The following is a 21,520-nucleotide window of genomic DNA, read 5'->3' on the forward strand; positions in this document are numbered from 1 at the left end:
TCTTTATACGACCCTTGCAAATGTGATTAGTATCCAGTTACCCATTGCAAAAAATCTAGTTTCATACACTCTTTCTGTTTCATCATCAGTGATCATAATTTTGACTTCATTCCTTATTTGCCTGTTACTGAATATGATAGCTTTGATTTATTGATAATTTCAACTACATTCAGAAGCTATTCCAAACCTTTTTTTTTCCTAAGGTATAAACAGAAAAAAAAGCCTCACAATGAAACCAGAGTTATTATTTATTTGCACACAGTGGTATCTATCAATGTGGTAACTATTTAACCAGGAATGTGCCACCCCTTTGATACCGTTATCTCCAGCTTTATCTTTAGTAATCTGTCATCTGTAGTGTCAAATGCTTTTTGAATAGTGAACAGAGCTGTGGGTAAAACTACAACAATAACAAGCAATAAAAAGAGCCAATCAGAGGTAGATTGGTTCAGTTTATTGATCATTTAGATTCATTTTAATCACACCACAAAGTGTGCACAACAGTACAAAACTCACAGCAACAACAGACCAAAGTTGATCAATATTAGTACAATCAGGCCCTACTAGGTATTGTTTTGTAATCAAGATAACTCAAAATAGACAGATATATAGAAAGTGTTATCACTATTACTCACATAAATCTATAGTTCCCCAAAAATAAATAACTTTGTACATTTGCAACAGATTTCTTTTGTAATAACTGCACAACAATTATATTTTAACCTTTATCATTTTTAAGTATTATTTCTAGGTATGGCATCCCTGAGAAGGATATATTTGGGAAAGTAAAGTGTTTAGATAGGTTTGTACAAAAATAAATAAATAGTCTAGGATCTGTGGGTATTAGATAGACTTGCTGATTAAAACAAACAGCTCTTACTCTCTCAAACTTTGTTCTTTCACTGCTAAATGTTGATGTTAAAGTAATAGTTATACAAGATCAATTACAGTGTTGCTAAAAAGAGTACGGAAAGCTTTAAATCCTGTTTATTTCAAAGAAATACAGCATTGTGCAGACAGACAATCATCATGTGGAAGAGGGGGTCTCCTGATTCGGCTGGGGTGAACGAGGTCATGTGTCAGGGCAGAGCAGGACGGTCAGCAGCATCAGCAGTCCCGATAAGAGACACAGGGGGCTGTGGCTCAACGCCAACCCCAGTGACCTCCCTGCAGGAATTCAGCAAAAGCATTACAAATGTAGAGCTATGCAAAAATATAGTTCAGGCAGATTCATATCACGGTAGGCACTCTCTCCACACCTAGAGTATCCATGCATAGCATATCCAGCAAGGCATAATGTTCATATGTTAGATAATGTTAGAAAAGAAAGCACACTGGAAACATCTACAAGTACAATGAGAATAAAGTGCTGAAACCAGCAAGGAAACAACAGCAGCTATCGTCAGCCTTGATTTTGGGAGTCAAATTACAGTAATAATTTATACCCTCACAGGTCACTTTATTAGGTGTAGCTTGCTAGTACTGGTTTGGTCCCCTTTTGCCTTCAGAACTGCCTTAATTCTTAATTCCTCACAGATTTTGGTCTATACTGACATGATGGCATCACACAGTTGCTGCAGATTTGTTAGCTGCACATCCATAACGCGACTCTCCAGCTTTACCACATCTCAGTGGTGTTCTACTGGATTGAGAGCTGGTGACCTCCTCCTGCTGGAAGCTGCCATCAGAAGATTGTACACTGTGGTCATAATGGGATGGATGTAATGAGCAACAATACTCAGTCAGACTATGGTGTTTAAATGATCCTCACATGGTACTAAGCGGCTCAAAGTGTGTGGAAAAATGGGCAACAGGAGCAGAAAACAACTCTTGTCAGCTAGGAACAGAAAACTGAGGCTAAAATTCACACGGGGTCATCCAATGGTGTGATAGATATATTTCCGTAGCACACTTTGGGCAGGTTAGTACCAGCTAAGCACACCTACCTGAGTATTGTTGTTGATGTGTCATGTTCACCCCATTATGACCACAGTGTATCCATCTTCCTATGGCTGGTTCCAGCGGGGTAATGCACCATGTCACAAAGCTGAAATCATCTCAAACTGGTTTCTTGAGCATGACAATGAGCTCACTGCACTAAGACAGCCTCCACAGACACCAGATCTCAATCCAATGAAGCACCTTTGGGATGTGGTGGAACAGGAGATTGTGCAGTCTGCAGATCTGGAGCAGCTGTATGATGCTATCATGTCAATATGGAGCAAAATCTCAGAGGAATTAAGAAATAAGGCAGTTCTGAAGGCAAAAGTGGATCCAACCTGATACTAGCAAGATGTACCTAAACTAGCATAAAACTTTGGTTAGAGTTTTGATAAGGGCGATTATATTTTCATCAGATAAAGCGATTAATGCATAAAGAAGACAAATCAAGTTTAATGGTCATCAGTGGACAGCACTGATTCAGGTTTTACCTCTGAAGTCTACAGGCTTATCGTCCCAGGGTGTCAGCACCATAGCTAGAGCTGTTTTCTGGAGGTCTGACAGAACAGAGCGCTGGTTATCAGTTACTGCAACAGCCTGCTCGTAGGAGAACATGACAATCTTTTCCGGGGAGAATACCACCTTTTGAAAACAACAAAAAAAACACGGCGGGTGGGATTTATTTAGAGAGATAAATTAAAGACATGATAAAGATTTGTCAAGATGGACGCAAAAACAGGAATACATTTTTTTTATTGTAAGAAACAAATGTTACTAAAAATTATGTACTTTTTACACATATCTAAGTGTAGTTTAGCTCACCTTGGTATTACAATAATGGGCCCTGACCAGTGAAACTAATCTTTCTGTCAGTGACAAGAAGGTTTACTACCAGTTTAATCTCTGACATAATATACTGTGGTGTAGTATGGATTGCTGTGGGAGAGTTTGTCATTAGCAGGAAATGCTGTAAAAGTTATTACAACACATTTAAAAGTCCAAAATAGTATTTCCTCCTTCACATTTTCTAAAGCCGTCCAGTTAGCCGGATTGGAGTCTTTGTTGGTTCATTTCTGGCCCCCGTGCCTTATGTTTAACACCCATGATATGGTTGGTTTAATTAAATCTTGACTCACAGCAAACTTTTCTTGTGGCATCATTGAGATAGCCAAAGGTGCAATTCCCTCAATTTGCTCTTTTACCAGCGCTGACATGGCCATGTCTGGGATACCCACTGAAAAACAAGCAAAATGTTCCAGTGAAACAGAGCAAAGGGTGCTAGAATCAATGAATCAAATGCTTTTACAGCAAAGCATAGAGGAAAACAAAATGTCTCTGATTTAAATCTCTGACCTGACCACACATTAAGGCAGACGTAGGACTATGCATAGTACATCTAAAATTCATGTGGCAAAGACAATGAATAGACAATACCTGCCAGGACTCCGATCTCAATGAACACATCGGTGCCCCAGGAACTCATGAGTCCAAAAGCGAGGCTGTGGGTTAGCAGTTCAACAAGAGCTTGCAGCTGCTCCTCTGAGCAGGACAGCCTGAGCCGACCCAACCTGAGAACCGCCTTACTGCAGCCATCAGAGGGAGACAAAGTACAAAGTAAATTCAAGTGTCAAGCTGGGCTTGAAAAAAAATTTAAGCATTTTCCGATACTGTGCGCACCTGAGCTCTATAGGATTGAAAGACCTCATCTCTGTGGCTTTAGCACCACACACAATGTATCCCATTGCCACCAGAGTGCTGGAGTCAAGCTGGCTCGGATTCTGCTTGGTGGAGTTTAACACGGTGGAAAACAGTGTGGCCAGCTAGGACGACAACAAGTTATAAACCAGTCTAATACAGCACAGTAATGCCACAGCTGGTATTATTCTTATCAGATGAAATAAAAACTGCCCAAAAGACAAAGCAATTTTGATGTAACATGTAAATATTTGAACTGCAGTGACTAAAGTACTTACCTGTCTGCTATTCCAGTCACTGACTGTGCCCAGAGCGGCGATGCTTCTCCGCTCAGTCAGTCGAATGGCATTCAGCTCGTCTAATGATAGCTGTGTCGCTATTACACCGAGCTGAGAGATGACAGCCTGGGAGAAGGAGGAGACTGGGCCATATATCTTCATGTATTAGCATTAATACAGAGAGGCCCGGAGCAAAGACAGAGCAGAGACAACTTTGATGAAAACTTTGGTAATCATCAAATGAAACACATGTAAGAGGTTTTTGTTGGACTGACTCAGATTAACAATCAGTCTGACCTGTTTGACTCTCCTGAGCACTTCAGTGCGTTGGTAGGATGCAAGGAACGGGTCGTGACCCATCAGCTCCAGACAGTTGGAGAAGGCAGATGAAGACATGCTAGTCAAACTGCTGGAGAGCCAAACGGAGGGGGCTGTTGTATGCAAAATCTCACAAGTAGGAACCACTGGAGTCACTGGCCAGCAAAACACACAAACACATGATCAGGAGATTATCTATGAAAATGGGTCAGCAATGTAACCATGGCTTAGTTTGAAGTTGTCAAGGTTTTTGGTTTTCTGAAAAGTATTAGCCAAAGTCTTTCTGAACAATTTAATTCAAGAAGCTCATTTTCACTGTTAGAAGATCAGTTCTGCTGCTGTAAAAGTCAATTTGCAAAGAAATTCATATGCACAAATGTACTGCGCTTTCAGCTGTACCAAACGACTATAATGCAATCAATGTTTAGAAGTATAACAAGTCCCCCAAAACAATGGTTGGGTTAATAACTCAGTTTTTTGGGACCACTGTTTCAGTTCATTTTCCAGTCCTTACTTAGAGGGGATAAAACAATTTTTTTTTCATCAAGCCTGGTCACGTGATCGGATTATAAACAAAAAATAAACATTATCATTCTGATGTATTACCAATTCACTTACTACCTTATTCATACTTAATAAACAGCTTCACAAAGCTATATTAACTACCCCACTGCCTATTTTTCATTCATTCATTCCCCCCCCCCCCCCCACACACACACACACACACACACACACCCCAATATGACTGCATAACAGACTATATAGACTTTACATAGCATAAAAAGCTGAAAGAAAAGGTGGATGGTTTTTTTTCCTAATTTCCTACTTTAATTAAAACAAGGCAAACTTTTATATATTCTATATTAATTATGTGGGAAGTGAACTTTTGAGAAAGTGTTTTTTGGTTAAATTGATTATTATTAATTATGTCTTTAAGCCCATGAAAATTAGAAATGCAAGCTCAATGAAAGAAAGATTTACGATACTGAAATGTCTAAATTCTGGAAAAATCTGCTCATTTATAACACTCAGTTCTTGGCTTGGGCTCCTTAAACACAAATTTGTGCAGCAGGGCGCAGTGTGGTATGGAAACAGCCAGCTCATCTCACTGCTGCATTGTTATTGAAGTTCAGGTTGCTTTGATAGCAGCCTTCAGCTTTGTGTGTATTTTTGGATCGGGTTTTTTTCGTCCTCCTCTTGACAATAACAGATTCTCTGTGGGATTCAGGTCAGGTAGGCGAGCACAATAATAACAAAATCAGCAAAGCATTTGGTTTGAACAGGTAGGTGCTGAGTTCAGTTTGAAAAGGAAATTTGAATTTCCATTAAGCTTGTCAGCAGATGGAAGCATTAAGTGTCCTAAAACCTTCAGGTATGTCTGCGATGACTTTGGACACAGTGGACCAACCATCACCAACACCAGCAGATTATAGAGTATCACAGACTGGGCTTCATACACCTTGGATTCTGTGTCGCTTGCCTCTTCCTCCAGACTTCAGGACCTTGAGTTCCAAATAAAATGCAGCATTTACTCTCATTGATCCAGTTTTTCTTTCTTTAGCCTCAGTCCTCTCCTTGTGAAGCATTACATTAAAATACATTTTACAGTGGACGTCTCCTCACTGCTTGGCAACTTGACTTGATCATGAAACACTTTTGTACATAATTAAAATATCTTCTTTTTTTAAATTGAAGTTATTAAAGGTGCTATTTGCAGATCTAAAAATGATTTGTAACCATTTGGACAAATCCTCGCTGGCTGTTTCACCTTTTCTCAAGAGTATATGCTAACATAAGCTACTAAACTAGCAACTAGCAACTAAACTAGTCTGCTTTCTGTAGACTGATATGAACCTCTTCCTCCCTAGAGCCCTTGTATTGGTCTATGTCATGTCTCATGACACTTCAAAGGCAGCAGAGCATGCTACATTCACTGAAGAAATTCTTAATCCCACCAAATTTGATGAAAACCATACAAGGTTATTGTGAGAAATTTGGGAAACCAAAGTAAGGCTTACATGACTGAGAATTTAGTTTAAGGAAGCCCAGGAAAAACTGCAGAACAAACTGCTGCCTTTCAAAAATGGTCTTCCTCTCAGTCTCATCTGAACACAGCATCCCGACGTCTCCACGTTCCCACCGATGGTGGCTCATGAACAGCTTCTCTATTCGCTCCACAGTCATCAATGCCTGTGGGCACACAGACACACACACACAGACACACACATTTGAATGGTTTACAGGAAGACAGCAACCTCATCACCTGATCTTGACACCTTTTGGAGATGTGACACCCGAGGGATTTCTTTACAGGCTCTGGCTTAACATGTCATTGGATCAAGTTCTGACACAAAGCTCCACTGTGGACTTCTGGACACTCAGTGAATGTGCTGCATTTTGAAAAAAGTAATAATAATATGGGGAGCTATTCAGGCTCGGGGTTCAAATATTAAGTATTAAATACTAAAAGAAGTGCAGCAATAAACTCACCAGGGAAATCTGCTGCAGTTGGTCTTTAGGCAGGAAGAAGAGAAAGCGGTCCACCTGACTGAGTGTTGTCTGGTCCCAATTCTGCACTGGGCTATGGGGGAAGACAAGAACATGCTATCATTGTTCTTTATCTCAGGTTGTGTGAAAAGCCTCAATCAGAGGAAACTTCTGAAATATAATTTCAGATAAATTTCTTTTTTTCCTTTTCAAAACTCTAAAAGAAACATGCTTTCAAGACTAACTTCTCAAAACTGCTGCGTTAGACTTTGCTCAAAGCAAAACTGTACTGTGGAGTACTTTGCTGATTAATTCATGTCTCTGTGAACTAAATATTCTATGGGTAAATTCATATTCTTGAAATTCTCACCAATATGATGCAGCTGACGTGGCAATACATAATAAATACAGGGGCGAGAAAAAGTAAGTGAACAACAGTGTTTTAAAATGAATTCCTAAAATGGTCACATCTAACTTACACTTTTGAACAAATAGTCTAGTTCAGTGATTAACACAGAACTCATCGCATTCTTCCTTTTCACAATGAATATATCATTTCAACAGTAACAATGTAGCTTGGAAAAATGATGTGAACCCTCTAAACTAATGATCGCAACAAAGGTTGACATGCCAAAAAAAACCCAACCAACTGTGGACTGATGAAACTAAAGTTAGATTGTTTGGGAATATTAATAATATAATAGTGATCCAATTTAATACAATATTAATAATACAAATCTATATAAAAAAAAAGAAGAGCAGTGCATATCAACATAAAAACATCATAATATAAGATGAAGTGCAGTGAAGGGAATATCGGTTCGGCCTTACAGTGAACGCAAAGATATTTTGTTTTCTTAATCCTACACCATAACTGCTACAGATGCTGTAGAAATGCCAGAAATTAATTAATTGTATACCTTAAATTCAGTTTTCAGCAGTTGAGCTCAGTCACCACACAAAATATTATAATTATTTTTGTAATTAATTCAATTTAATTTATTCTTATTTATATTCAAAGTGTTTTGTATTGTAAGATCAATTCTAATGAAAATAACACAGAGAAAACTCTGACAATCAGATGACTCCCTAAGAAGTGGGGCGACAGTGGGAAGGAAAAACTCCCTTTTAACAGGAAGAAACTTGCGGCAGAACCAGGCTCAGGACAGGGGAAGCCATCTGCTGCGGCTGGTTGGGATTGATAGGAAACAGTCAGGACAAAAGACAAAATGTGGATTAGCGCACATGTGTTTCTAAACTTGTGACCTAATGAAGAGCTGCCCACAGAAAGGGTTCTTACATACTGTTTCTTGTCATTATTTCTCATGTAACCTAAAGACCGATTTAACCTTTCTATGTAACATGTTATAATTTCAAATCTTTATTTTAATTTTATTTATTTATTTTCGTTACTGCTCACACAGATGCTCGGTCTTGCTGCTTTCCTGAGAATCACTTGTTGAATAAATGTTGAATAACACTGTATCTCCTTTCAGCAGACAGTTCGGTTTGTGGTAATGTTACCCAAAGGCAGCAGGCTCTTGGAGAATACGAGCCACGATTTCCATCTTGGTGCTGCTGTAGCAGAGCCCATGGAGGAAATCCAGATTTTGAATGAAGAACCTTCGGTCCACCTGAATAAAAACCTCATCTACCACAAACGGTGCCATGATGCCAAGCGAACGGAACTCCTCCTCCGTGAACACGCCTGTATACATGTCCTGCAAATAAAGCACAAAAAATACATAAATAAAAAATAAGATATTTCAAGAGACATGGGAAACAAGAAAACCATACTAACTAAAAGATGGCAGAGAAAAACTATTTATTAACTCTTTGGAAAATCCTGATCATCTCAATTATAACACTTAAGCTATGCTCATGGTAAAAAGAAAGTACACCCTCTGCCAGTTATAAGTCAATTATAAGGTTTTACTTATTAGGACATAATAAAAAGCTAACTAGCTTTTAACCATGTCTTAGAACCTGGGATTACACAACACATGACATATTACACCATGTCATTATTTATTTAACAAAAACTCAGAAGCAGTGTATACTCTTTAATGAAACCCTTTTACTTACATACATTCAAAATTCAACATGCTAGTGGATTCAATAACTGCTGAAACCTTTTATGACAGAAGTAACGGCAAACAAACACTTCTGATACCTGCAGATCAGACTTTAAAAAGTGTCATACACTCTCTTGAGATCCTTCAACAGTATCTGTATGGGGGTGAGGTGTGGACTCCAAACTAATCTGGTCTACTGAACTTGGTCTCACAGACGTCCACACTCAAATGAATCTATAAGAAACATTGATGCTTTTTTTTTATGTGTGTTATCTTAGCAAGGTGCTCATTTCTGTGGTGAGTACTGTGCAGTTCTTATGTTCCTAACTGATGATGGATGAATATTTAAACTTCCATCTTACTTTTCCGCTGTTTGTAAATTGACAGTTGCTAATTTTAAGGGTGTTTTCGGTCTTAGCTATAACTTGGAAGAAGCTCAGATTATATTTTAAGACAAACACAAGAATAAATCCGGATAACTGCTACCATTTTTACCTTCTTTTGGTAGCTTCTTTACCATTGAACCTCAGAAAAGGGACATTAGGAAATCAGGCTCTACTTACCAACCTCTGCACCATTTTATCCACCAGCAGCAGCTGCTTTGTTCGGGACAGCAGGAGAAAGTGATGCGGTCCTGCTTTAATCATCCTCCTGAGACTGTTCATCATATCTGTGGAAAACCTTTTTATGGCACTCACCCTGCAAGACCAAAACCACCCAGACTTTTGTTTCAGGGCAAAGAGTACACAAGGGTTTGTCTCCTGCATTACACACATACTCATTTTTCACTAAAGGCATGCAATCCTTATGGAGTAACTATAATGCCAGCTTTGGACTTACGGCATCGAAAGCGCAATTTCAACTCCAAGATCTTCAAGCAGTTCAAAGAAGAACTCAAAGTGATAGAGCACCTCGATTATACAGTTTTTCTGTCCAGAACAACAGACACATAATAGAAGTCATACATTAATGATCCTTGAATTAACATAAATATCTTAAATGTCAGGAATTAATTGAAGTGTAATTACCAGTGAGGTGTGCAGAAGACCAGGCTGCTGCCTGAGCAAGGCCAGGATGCTTCTCACTGAAGAAAGTGACGGATTTGCCTGAAAACGATCTCTTAAGACAGCACAGCTCACACCCTGCCCCAGCGTTCCCAGATTCCTAGAGTAGATGCGCAATAGTTAATTTATAAAGCTGCAAAATTGCTGGAAAATAAGACCATGAACCATCAAAGGGGTTCATATATTTTGAAAACAGACAAGAAAAAAATTGCTATGATTGTATATTCATCTGTCACTCAGATTAACTGTACTTACAAGAAACGTTGTTTGATCATATTTGGGTTAGTATCAAGAACCTCTCTGAAAATTCCTTTAGCCTGGGGAAGAAAGTGGAAAAGTGTTGGCGGAGTAGTGGTAACGTGCAGGTTTGCATGATCGGTTGCATTCAGAGGCTGATCCATTCACAGTGTCGCTGATGATGCCATGTTTGCGTTTGCTTCTTCACTTAATAATTTAGCAGCTAATCAAGATAGCGTCATGCACACCTTCTCACAACAGAGAGGAAGCATATCCAATAAGAGGAAGCACGAAGAGATCAAAACACAACAGAAAACTCTCTGGTTCACTGTGAGAAGCTTTTACATATTCATATACCAGAAGTGTAGGTACAGTGCATAAAGATGAATACTTCCTTCGCTTTCCTTCCTTTTTCCTTTCCCCTTTTTGAATTCCTAATAATGTTTCACTCATAAGCTTTCTTTGATATTTATTCAAGCCGAGCTGTTTACCACTCTGCGGTAATGCAAAGCAGGCGCTAATGTCACAGATGTGCGCTGTTGTGATACCTGCTGCGTGTTCCAGGGTTTTGTAGATGTATTGGAGAGGCTGTTCACAAGTAGACGTTTCCTTGGAAGAACACTGATTAGGGGTGTGCAGCCGAGCAAAGGAGCTACATCGTTCAACCAGGTGACCACCTCTGGGAAGCCCTGATTTAAACACAGTAAAGATAACACAAAGCATTGCAGCAGGTGCTTGACACAGATACATTCTTCTTCTTTCAGCTGCTCTCTTTAGGAGGTGCCAATGCCTCCATCTAATCCCATCCCTAGCATTCGCCTCTGTCACACCAGAGTTCTCCACGTCCTCCTGCACTACCATGAATCTTCTCTGTGTTCTTCCCCTTTTCCTCCTGCCTGAGATCTTTTGGCCAGTATACCCGCTTTCCCTCCTCTGCACCTGTCTGAACCATCTCAGCCTTGCCTCTCTAACTTTTAGTCCAACATGCTCAACCTGAGCTGTCCCTCTTATGTACTTATTTCTAATCTTGTCCATTCTGGTCACTACCAATGAAGATCTAAGCATCTTCAACTCTGCCATCACCCTCCTGTGTTTTTTTATTTATTAGTACAGCTATATCCAAACCGTACATCAGCAGCTCTCACTGCCATCTTGTAAACCTTCCCTTTCACGCTTGCTGCTTCCTTCTGTCACAAATAACCCCTCAATGCTTATCTCCACCAGCTCCACCCTGGCTGCACTCTCTTCTTCACCTTGCTTGTGCACCGTCCAGGTATTTAAACTCATCTACCTTCACCTTCATGCAGCTTTGCTTTTACACATGTATTCTGTCTTGCTTCTACTAACTTTCATTCCTCTTTTCTCCAGTGGGTACCTCCACCTCTCCAGACTCTCTTCCTCCTGCTCCCTACTCTCACGATAGATCACAATGTAATCCGCAAACATCACAGTTTCCAGACCTCATCTGTCAAGTAGTCCATCACCCTCATGTAAACCCACATTTTGAACCCCTCGATTTGAGCCCAAAGATCCCTGTTTGAACTTAAGGAGGAGACAGAAAAGAGTAAACCTTTAATTTTCAAAGTCAATTACATGGCTATAATAAAAGCAAAATTACAAATACAATGTATTTCTTCAAATTAAACTTTGACTTTTACTGTGTGTGTGTGTGTGTGTGTGTGTTTTACCCAGAGTTTGGTGGCTATAGCATTGGCTTGTGGAGGGAGGAGGAGGCCTTTTCTGTCAAGCAGACAGAGACATTGTGTGTGTTGGGAAATAGCAACAAGGGTTGAGAGCAGTTTATCAGATGTAAGCGTCAGCAATGTTTCTGTCTTCACTCCTACAATGAGAGAGCCGAGCTCCCCCAGCCGGTCTGGGATAAACTGGGCAGCAGGGAGGGAGATGATGACGATGTGAGTGTCAGGCCCCAAAATACAGAGACAATAACTGAACTCACTTCAAACTGTGATGAGTTTACAAAATAACTTACTCCATTGACTGAAGACAGCTTGTCTACTATTACAGCTGCCTGAAACATTAAAAACAAAACAAGTAATCATTCAAACACCTCATCAACATGTTGGTTAAATTCACCGTTTCCTAAAATATGAAAGTCTTGTGGGATTTAGAAACACTTGTTCACACAACCGTTTTGGTCAAAATGGCCCAAACAATGTGTAACTTTGAAGATGTTACTTCTCTGCAAGACTCCTTAAAGACATATGAAACCAACAGCTGTGAGGCTGAGCAAAAAGCAAAAGGCCTCAGTTCAGATGAGAGCAGAGGATGAAGTAAAGCTCAGGTCTTTTCTTCATGAGGCCTGTCACCAGTGCTGGAGACAGCCTGCCAGGCTGTCATCTGTTCCCAAGATATAAAACTCCCACCAGCTGCTATGAGATCCAACCATCTACTGCAAACACATGATTGTACACTTGACCAAACCCCCCACTCACTGAAACTAGGCCTTGGAAAAAAAAGAGTCAGTTGGCTAGTAAGAAAGAAAATTACACCAATTACAGATGATGACTGTGGTTACCAGCTTCCAGTATAGATTTCAGGTTTAATTCACTCCTCTACCTGTGCAGGACTGAATGGAATAGAGTTCAGGGTGGGGAGGACAGAAAGCAGCTGATTTGTAGAGAGACCCTGCAGGAAAGTCACGCCCAGCGAGGGCAGGAGGAGCGCGATCTCTGCCAGGCGCTCAGCAGGGACTGCAGACGGCACCTGCAGCTCGGTGGTGTTCAGTAAAATATTGAAAACCTGCCAACAAAGTTAAAACAAACAAAAAGAGCAATTATTACATGAAAGCATACATTTAAAAAAACAGTGACGGAAGTGCACATGAGTTCTGTTCCTACCAGGTCGCTTGGCAAACGGAGCCCTTTGCGTGTGCAGTTCATAATACTCTCCCGGATCACCCTGAAGGCCTCGGTGCCTTTATAAACATAGAGATCTGCTGGGTCTGCCAGGCATGTGATACTACCCAGCCTGAAATTACAAAGCAATATTTTAACAACACACACACAGGAAACACCTGCCAAAATGTTACATGTATTTATTTTCAAGCCAGAAAGAAAGATCTTAGTTTTTTAATTGGTTTGATTGTTTATTTTAAAGGTTTCTGTGGTATTTTTAAAGGTTTCTATAACAACAAGAAACCAAGGCATTTCTAACTCATCAGTACACATGCTGTCAGATACTTTAAACAACTTTACAACAGACCTTGAAATTTTAATATAATGTGTAAATGATGCTTTATTCAAATAAAGCAAATCTAGTTATGAGGATTGGAAGTCAAGCAAATAGTTTGTATGTATGGCAAACTATTAAGAAATATTAATAAAATAAAAGGTTCAAAATGCACCTAAAAAAGATCATCCAGCAAAATTACATCAAAACTAATTATTGTTGTCCCAGAACATCTTCAGCGATTTCACTTGGATGAGATAAAGAAATGTTTCCCCTGCTGAAAATGCTGCATACAGCTGAAACTTTTGGGGGATTTATTTCCTTTCCTGGATTATTAAGCATGCATTAACAGACTGTGTTCTGTCAGGTTTTATCTATGATTAAAAAAAATAAAAACATGGAAAGAAAATGTTGGAAATGCCTTCCTATAGTCATTCCCAACCTGGAAAAGTCCTGAGCTGTCAGGTTCCTGTAGGTGCTGATGAGCTTTTGTGCTACGAATTCCTGCTTTAGTGGAGTGAGGGTGTTTCTCTGCAACACATCCAGCCCATCAAGCAGCTGCCGATGAAAGCATTACAAAAGTGACATATCACAATTATGTATTAAAAATGGGCCAATACATTTTGCAATATAGTGACAAGGAAAGAAAAATACAGAACAGTGTAAAATTTGAGGATAAAAAGACTGCATGCAGTGCACTTTAAACAAGGATTAGCTGAAAGACAAACATGTATGTTTCCCCTTTGCCCATGCTTTTTTAAATTCAGACTAAATGGAAGGTAATATTTGTATATATGTTGTATTAATTAGCGGTGCAAACCATCCATCCATCCATCTTCATCCGCTTTATCCGAGGCCGGGTCGCGGGGGCAGCAGCCTAAGCAGAGAAGCCCAGACCTCCCTCTCCCCAGCCACCTCCTCCAGCTTATCCGGGGGAACACCAAGGCGTTCCCAGGCCAGCCGAGAGATATAATCTCTCCAGCATGTCCTGGGTCTGCCCCGGGGCCTCCTCCCGGTGGGACATGCCCGGAACACCTCACCCAGGAGGCGCCCAGGAGGCATCCTTGTCAGATGCCCGAACCACCTCAACTGGCTCCTTTCGATGTGGAGGAGCAGCGGCTCTACTCTGAGCCCCTCCCGGATGGCCGAACTTCTCACCCTATCTCTAAGGGAGAGGCCAGCCACCCTTCGGAGGAAGCTCATTTCTGCCGCTTGTATCCGCGATCTCGTTCTTTCGGTCACTACCCACAGCTCGTGGCCATAGGTGAGGGCAGGGACGTAGATCGACCGGTAAATTGAGAGCTTCGCTTTTACACTCAGCTCCCTCTTCACCACGACGGACCGGTGCAGCGTCCGCATCACTGCAGCCGCAGCACCAATCCGTCTGTCGATCTCCGGCTCCCTTCTCCCATCACTCGCGAACAAGACCCCGAGATACTTGAACTCCTCCACTTGGGGCAGGAACTCATCCCCGACCCGGAGTGGGCACTCCACCCTTTTCCGGCTGAGAACCATGGCCTCAGATTTGGAGGTGCTGAAACCATCCAAGGTAAATTATAGTAAAACCTTTGGAAAGGTATGTTTCTTTACTTCCTTGCCTCTATAGTATAACATATTTGTGCACCTCTAATGCTAACAAGTTAACAAACTCAAAGCTTTTAAGAAACTCACACAAAACAAACGTTTTTTCTCATTTTGTTTTGCAAAGTTTGAAACGATTCCTTTAAAACCTTTTATTTATTCTTACTTTAGTATTGAAATATCAGTAGCCATCCTCATTCCTAATTCATGTTTTCCCAATATTACTTATTGAACACTGGCCCCTAGAATAAAACCCAGAGTAGTGACAGAGACAGATGAGTCTGTGCTTTCTTTTGACCAGCGTGTGACAAGTGGCTGTGTTCTGCCCTGGGACTGATCCAACTCGCTGCTTGCTTCTCAAGTTTCCCTGCCAGGTGTCAGAGCTCAGAGGGCCGTTACCTGAGCAGCTGAGAGGTGTTGGAAGTTCTGGAAGGGCAGGTAGGCGATCAGGTTTCCTGTGTCCCTGATGAGCGACTGTTGACCTCTGGTGATGTTGGAGGGGGACAATGCTCTGCTGTACCACAATCCAAAGGCCTGCTGCTGGTCCGGGGTCATGCTCTTTAAGATTTCATTAATTTTGTCCCGACTGGAGCAAAAACATTAAAATAATAAGGTTTGTTTGAACTTTCTGCCGAAGATTTAAAAAATAATAATAATAAACTTACTTATATGTGACCTTCTTTGAATTACTGCATATACAGCCTGGCATCATTAAATTTAGCTTGACTTAGAAAAAAGATATTAAAATTCTTACAAAGGTACAAAAAGGCCTGAACAGGCCTAAAGCTCATTAACAGACACTTCAAATCTCTTAAGTTTAAGTCATATAAAAATCAAAGTATAATAGCAGCCTAATGATTAAATTCATTCTAACACCATTGCCCCTTTTTTTTCCAGTCTCATTATTATATATTAGGTTAAATATCCTACAGATGCATATTTAAGATGCAGATTTCTTACAGCAAGAAAATGATTTTCCAACAAAGAAAACAAGTGTTATCTGGATTAAGATCTACTCTGTGAACCAGCTTGCATTACATTATTTACAATGTATAATGGATGCTCTGGACTCTCCATGGCAATGCATCATTTCGCTTCTGACTTAATTCAGATCCCAGAGGCATGTTCACAGGGAAGAAAAATATATTGAAATGTATCTCAGTGAATGTTCAGCAATGAGCAAAGTAAAATGATACAAAGCATGACCAGTCTCTTTGAGTAAAAGCACCTCATCCTAACCTGAAAATAAGAATGGATGGTTTTAAATTTCACACCTATTATGCTATTTTTCTTTTTCAATCATTGACTCATGAGCCACTTTAATAGCCTCACATGTTCAGCTGCTTCTTAATGTAAATGAACAGCTAGGAACGCTTAGCCATGTAAGCCTGGTCAGAATGACCAGCTGCAGTTCAAAGCCAGCAAAGGAGTCCCTCTAATGTCGCCTACAAACAGGAAACTGAGGCCACAAGTTACATGGGCTCTCCAAAATTAGACAATAGAAGATAGGATAAGTCTTAAGTTCTGCTAAGATGGTAAGGTCATCATGGTGGTGGTGGTGCAATGGTGTGAGGAACCTTTTCTCAGCACACTTTGGCCCCAATCCAGTAAAACGCCTTTCAGATGTGGTAAAACAAGAGAGTCACATCACGGATGTGCAGCCAAATGTAATCTGCAGGAACTAAGTGATTTTATCACATTAATGAGGACTAAAATCTCTGCGGGAGGTTTTCAGCACATTGTTGAATCTATGGCACAAAGAATTAAGGTCGTTCTAAAGGAGGTCCAATCAAGACCTGCAAATTTGTACCCGATAAAGTGGCCATGTGTGGACATACTATTGTAAGGGTTCAACATAGCCAAAGTTAGAGTCAAAATTCATAGTGTTGGTTTAAAATTATGTCCAGTAAAACATGCCCTACTTCCAAGATATTCACAAGAACAAAATGTAAATGTTAGCCTTTCAGGAACCAGAGACAACGTTTTAATCCCTCACATGTGGTAAGTTACGAAAATAATAATGTTTAGATGCATAATATGAGTAGTGGGCTCATTAGTAAAGAAACTCCATCACTTACACATTGATGTTGTTCTGCCAGGAAGGCAAAGCTTGGATCTCAGCTGGGCTGGCTTTAGTCAGCATTGGAGCCAGCTCAGGGAAAAGTGTAACATCTTTTACCAGGTGGGTCTGCAGTATCTCTGACACCATGGTGGACAGGTACTCATTGGGCAACTAGCAAACAGAAGAAAACAATGTGAGACAGAAAACTGTACGTCAAAGAGATACAACAGATAAACTGACAACTAAGACTTCTGGGAAGGGAAATTAAAAGGCGGCTGTGGTGTTGGTCTTATTCACCTGCAGTGTGTCTTTGACACTGGCGTAGTACTGAAGGATGAGTCTGATGGTGTGATTGTGAGCTTCTTTGAGCACTGGCCTCAGGCTGCTCAGCGATAAATTGAAGTACGCCTGCACATGTGGAAAGAATGTGAACAATAAACACATACTGGATATTTTGCCAATACGCATTAGTATTATTATACAACATATCTTACCTTAATGAGAAGCATTTCGTCAGTGTTCTGCAGGTTTCTTCCCGTCTGCAGCAGGCTGCTTAGCACCGTCTACAGAAGGGAAATATGCAGTTATAATAGCACTTATAGAAGGAGCATCAGACACATATAATACAATTGTCCCCTTTGACACGTTATTGTAAGTGTCAAATCAGTTGTGAGTCAGGAGAGATTAACACCCAGAGGAAGAGACTCATCATCTGGATATCAGTGACAGAAGTGTAACTGGACACCAGCTGTAGGCCGGCTGTACACCGAAGGTCAAATGACGCTAATGGTAAGTGATATGATGAATAATTAGATGAATGATAAAGCCAATGAACGGAACTACACAGAAACAGATTGAGTCTTTCTGAATAAAAGATGAGGTGAATCTCTACTGACACTACGCTCTGATTAATCTACAGAGTAAATTTCCGAGAAAAGTGCTAAAATATACTCGACCAGCTCTCATTGACTAACAGACTCTCGCTGAGCCTCAAAGCAAAACAGAGCACAGCAAATTATCTCAAACCACCAAAAAATCTACATAGATTATAGATCAATGTAATGATGACAGTTCAATAATATGATAATAGAAATAGTTGCAGAAATCAACATAGTACATATGCGTTAGTACTGGGCAATACTTAGCCACACCTCATTTTTTATGAGGTTTTTTTATAGGGATTTTTTTCTATCGAGGTATGTTTTTACGTGTTTTATGTGTTTGGGATCATTGTTATGGCAGAAAATTCCAGAATAGTCCTTGCCAATCAGATACTTTCCAAATGGTAATAATAATAATGGATTGCATTTATATAGCGCTTTTCGAGACCCTCAAAGCGCTTTACATTACAATTCCACTATTCATTCACTCTCACATTCACACACTGGTGGAGGCAAACTACAGTTGTAACCACAGCTCCCCTGGGGCAGACTGACAGGAGCGAGGCTGCCATATCACGCCATCGGCCCCTCTGGCCATCACCAGTAGGCGGTAGGTGAAGTGTCTTGCCCAAGGACACAACGACCAAGACAGACAGAGCTGGGGATCAAACCGGCAACCTTCCGGTTACAAGATGAGCTTCCCAACCCCCTGAACCTCGATCACCTAGTGTTGCATGGTGGATCAAAATCTGAAGATCTCCAATACCACGGATCGAAATGGACTTCCAAACTATGACAGAGCCTCCACTGAAAAAAAGCCAACAAGAACCTGACACAAGACCTGAAGGGCCAGATGCATCTCTCAGGAAGTTTGTCAGGTTTTTGCTGGATTTTTTCACATTTCTTAAGATTGTGATTTTTCACATATCACAACCTGTAGATAGTTTTTAGGCCTGCCACTTCTTTTTCTGTCCTCCACTTTTTCACTTTAGTTGTTTTAGGGACACACAGATATGCCAAGTTTCTGGCTAATTCCCCTTTAAGAATCACCTTGTTGGTGCCTAAAACGCTATTTAACATTGATGCTAAGTTATGTGTAGACACAAGGCAGGTTCAGTCCTTGGGTTGGGCACCTTTTAAATTCTTGAATGAGCAAAGGTGGGTGAAATGAGCATGTTTCTACGGAGCCCCGCAGGGGACATGGGAGAAAAAAAAAATTAAGACGGACTTTTGCGAGATCTCGCAAAAGAAACTCGGGATCTCGCAAAAGTTTTGCGAGATCTCGCAAAAGTAACTCGGGATCTCGCAAACGTTTTGCGAGATCTCGCAAAAGTTTTAGCCGCATTCGGAGGCCGCTAGGTCGAGGCCGACCGGGAGGTCGCGGCACGACGTGCCGGGAGAGCGGTGTTTCTCCCGGCTGTAGTAGGTCTCGACCTCCCGTTAGCTTCGAGATGGTGGGTGTCAGATCTCCGAAAAACGTCGGAGCACTTTTGCAAATATGTGATGTCTTGTAAACCGCGCAGATATTTGACATTTACACAGCTACATTCACGCCTCAAAATATCTTAAAAGTTTATTTTGTGACCCAGAAAGAGTAATATTACGACTAAGTAGCTGCCGCCATTGTTGGAATTCAACTTTTTTGCGGGATCTCGCAAAAGTTTTGCGAGATCCCGAGTTACTATTGCGAGATCTCGCAAAACTTTTGCGAGATCCCGAGTTTGTTTTGCGGGATCTCGCAATAGTTTTGCGAGATCCCGAGTTACTATTGCGAGATCTCGCAAAAGTCCGTCTTAATTTTTTTTTCTCCCATGTCCCCTGCGGGGCTCCGTATGTTTCCAGTACACACAAAGGCGACAAAATTTTAAGTGTATTTTTAAAGGTGACCTTATTTGACCTCAAAGAAGACGCCAAAGGTCCAAAGGCCTACATGTTTTCAGTACAACACTGGTGGAGGTAATACACAGTACTTTAGTCATGTCTCTGCCTTTACCAGCTCCACAAACAGAAAAACCGTATATATCACCAACTGTAATACATTAACATGAACAAAATGCAAAGAACCTTTCTTGAGCATTTCTAAACCTTTGGTCTGTCTACTTGTTCCACTACTGAGTATCTTCTACTACACTACTGATAATCCACACGAGTGCATGAAAGAACCACTTACCCCAAAACACTGTAGTAAGACTCTCTTGTTGTCAGAGTTGTCCTCCAACTTGAAATAGTTGACCACAGATTTTAGCACACTTGGACGTATTGTCTCGGTGACATGCCACTGGGTGAGCTGAACCTCCTCCAGGGATAACAGGAGAACCACAGTGGTGCTGACTGCCTGCTCCAATGCTCTAGCCACAGGTGGAGTCAGCAGATCCACCATCCTGGACCGCACGCTGTCCACCCAACAGCGCACTACTGTCTGCAGGACCATATTCTGAGTGGCACACGGCTGACAGGCTGAAGCAAAGATGGTAGAGCAGCTCCAGTTGAACTCCTTCACCAGATTTCTTGCTAGGCAAAAATTAGGGTCCGTAGTGGTGCTAGTGTTGTTGTTGCTATTGTTGCTGGTGGTGGTGGCAGTGGTATAGGTGGTGTAGGTGGTACACATCTTGTTCACCCACTGGCTCCACGGCTCACGGGACAGAAACAGGAGAAGACCGTCATTAGGGCAAATGGATAAGAAAAAATTGGTCTGATCATTCTCCCAGCATAGAGCCAGGAGTGCAGCATCTGGTGGAGATGTGATCCAGCTGGAGTATTGACACTGTTTAGTCACGCCTCCTCCTTCCACACTTTTATTAGAAGATCGCCCTGGGTCTTTTGAGTAGTTGGCACAGTGCTCTATTAGCCAGGTGTTGTCCTGATTGGCCAGCAGGTTTTGTAGGACTGTATTATTGGCACAGACTTTGGAGGTAAAGTTAAGTGGGTCCATCTCAGCACAGAGAGCCACCTCAGTCATGTCCACTATGATGGGACGGGTCCAGTCAGAGTACTTGCACGCCTACAGTACCATTTATGGTGAACACAACATCAGAATAAAAACAGTTAGAAAATGGCTTTACTTGTGTATATGCAATTAATGCTGTCATCTTTAGTTTATTTTTTTTCTGTAAAGATACAAAATGCACGAGTGGATAAGAATATGTAGGTTCAGATTTCAGAACAGAAATGTTCAGACTTTGGGATATAATGGGATGATTTTGTTTATAAGAGACTCGTGCAGACTTATTTTACTACATAAGAGTAAAATAACAGTTCTTTCTTTCTTTGTGCTTGTCAATTAGATTTTATATGTTCATTCTTGCCAGGTAAAACACCCACCTGAGGTGGTACGGTTATTTCCTCCATGTCTCTGCAGACTGATGTAAGCCATTTGTTCAGAGGATTTTGCAGCAGCTTTTCCAACACAGACTGCTTGCAGCAGACATTCTTCTGAAAAGCAATCTGATCGTTCTGCCAACAAAGTCCGACCACCGAATCGTCCACCTGTTGTTCTCCCCACGTATTGTAGTTACACCACATTGCAATGTTGAAGGCCTGTGTAGGCTCGGGGGGTGGAAAGCTAAGAGAGGTGCGGCAGTGTTCCTCAAGCCAGGTATTTTGTGAATTAAGAAGGAGGTTATCCAGAAATGTTGCATTAGAGCAAACCTTTTTAGTGAAACCACTCTGGTCGAGGAGGATGCACATTGCCAAAAGATCCTTGGTAATTTCC

General features: G+C 41.0%; 1 protein-coding gene across 1 annotated transcript; it reads right to left on the reverse strand.

The window, feature by feature from the left end:
- Positions 1-230: 230 nt before the first annotated feature.
- strc1 (stereocilin 1) lies at positions 231-21,302 on the reverse strand. The gene is made up of 26 exons (XM_039610035.1): positions 21,130-21,302; positions 19,979-20,809; positions 17,422-17,490; positions 17,225-17,335; positions 16,944-17,098; positions 15,265-15,451; positions 13,727-13,842; positions 12,954-13,083; positions 12,673-12,855; positions 12,086-12,124; positions 11,784-11,978; positions 10,644-10,784; positions 10,114-10,175; positions 9,823-9,958; positions 9,635-9,723; positions 9,358-9,493; positions 8,244-8,440; positions 6,723-6,813; positions 6,251-6,422; positions 4,212-4,387; positions 3,915-4,070; positions 3,619-3,761; positions 3,376-3,524; positions 3,078-3,175; positions 2,433-2,583; positions 231-1,167 (listed from the first exon to the last, which is right to left on the reverse strand). Exons 1-26 carry the CDS (start codon positions 21,154-21,156, stop codon positions 1,073-1,075), a joined length of 4,035 nt encoding a protein of 1,344 aa, XP_039465969.1. The 5' UTR covers positions 21,157-21,302; the 3' UTR covers positions 231-1,072.
- Between the last annotated feature and the right edge of the window lie 218 nt (positions 21,303-21,520).

Source organism: Oreochromis aureus, linkage group 1, assembly GCF_013358895.1.
Source record: "Oreochromis aureus strain Israel breed Guangdong linkage group 1, ZZ_aureus, whole genome shotgun sequence".
Taxonomy (NCBI): domain Eukaryota; kingdom Metazoa; phylum Chordata; class Actinopteri; order Cichliformes; family Cichlidae; genus Oreochromis; species Oreochromis aureus.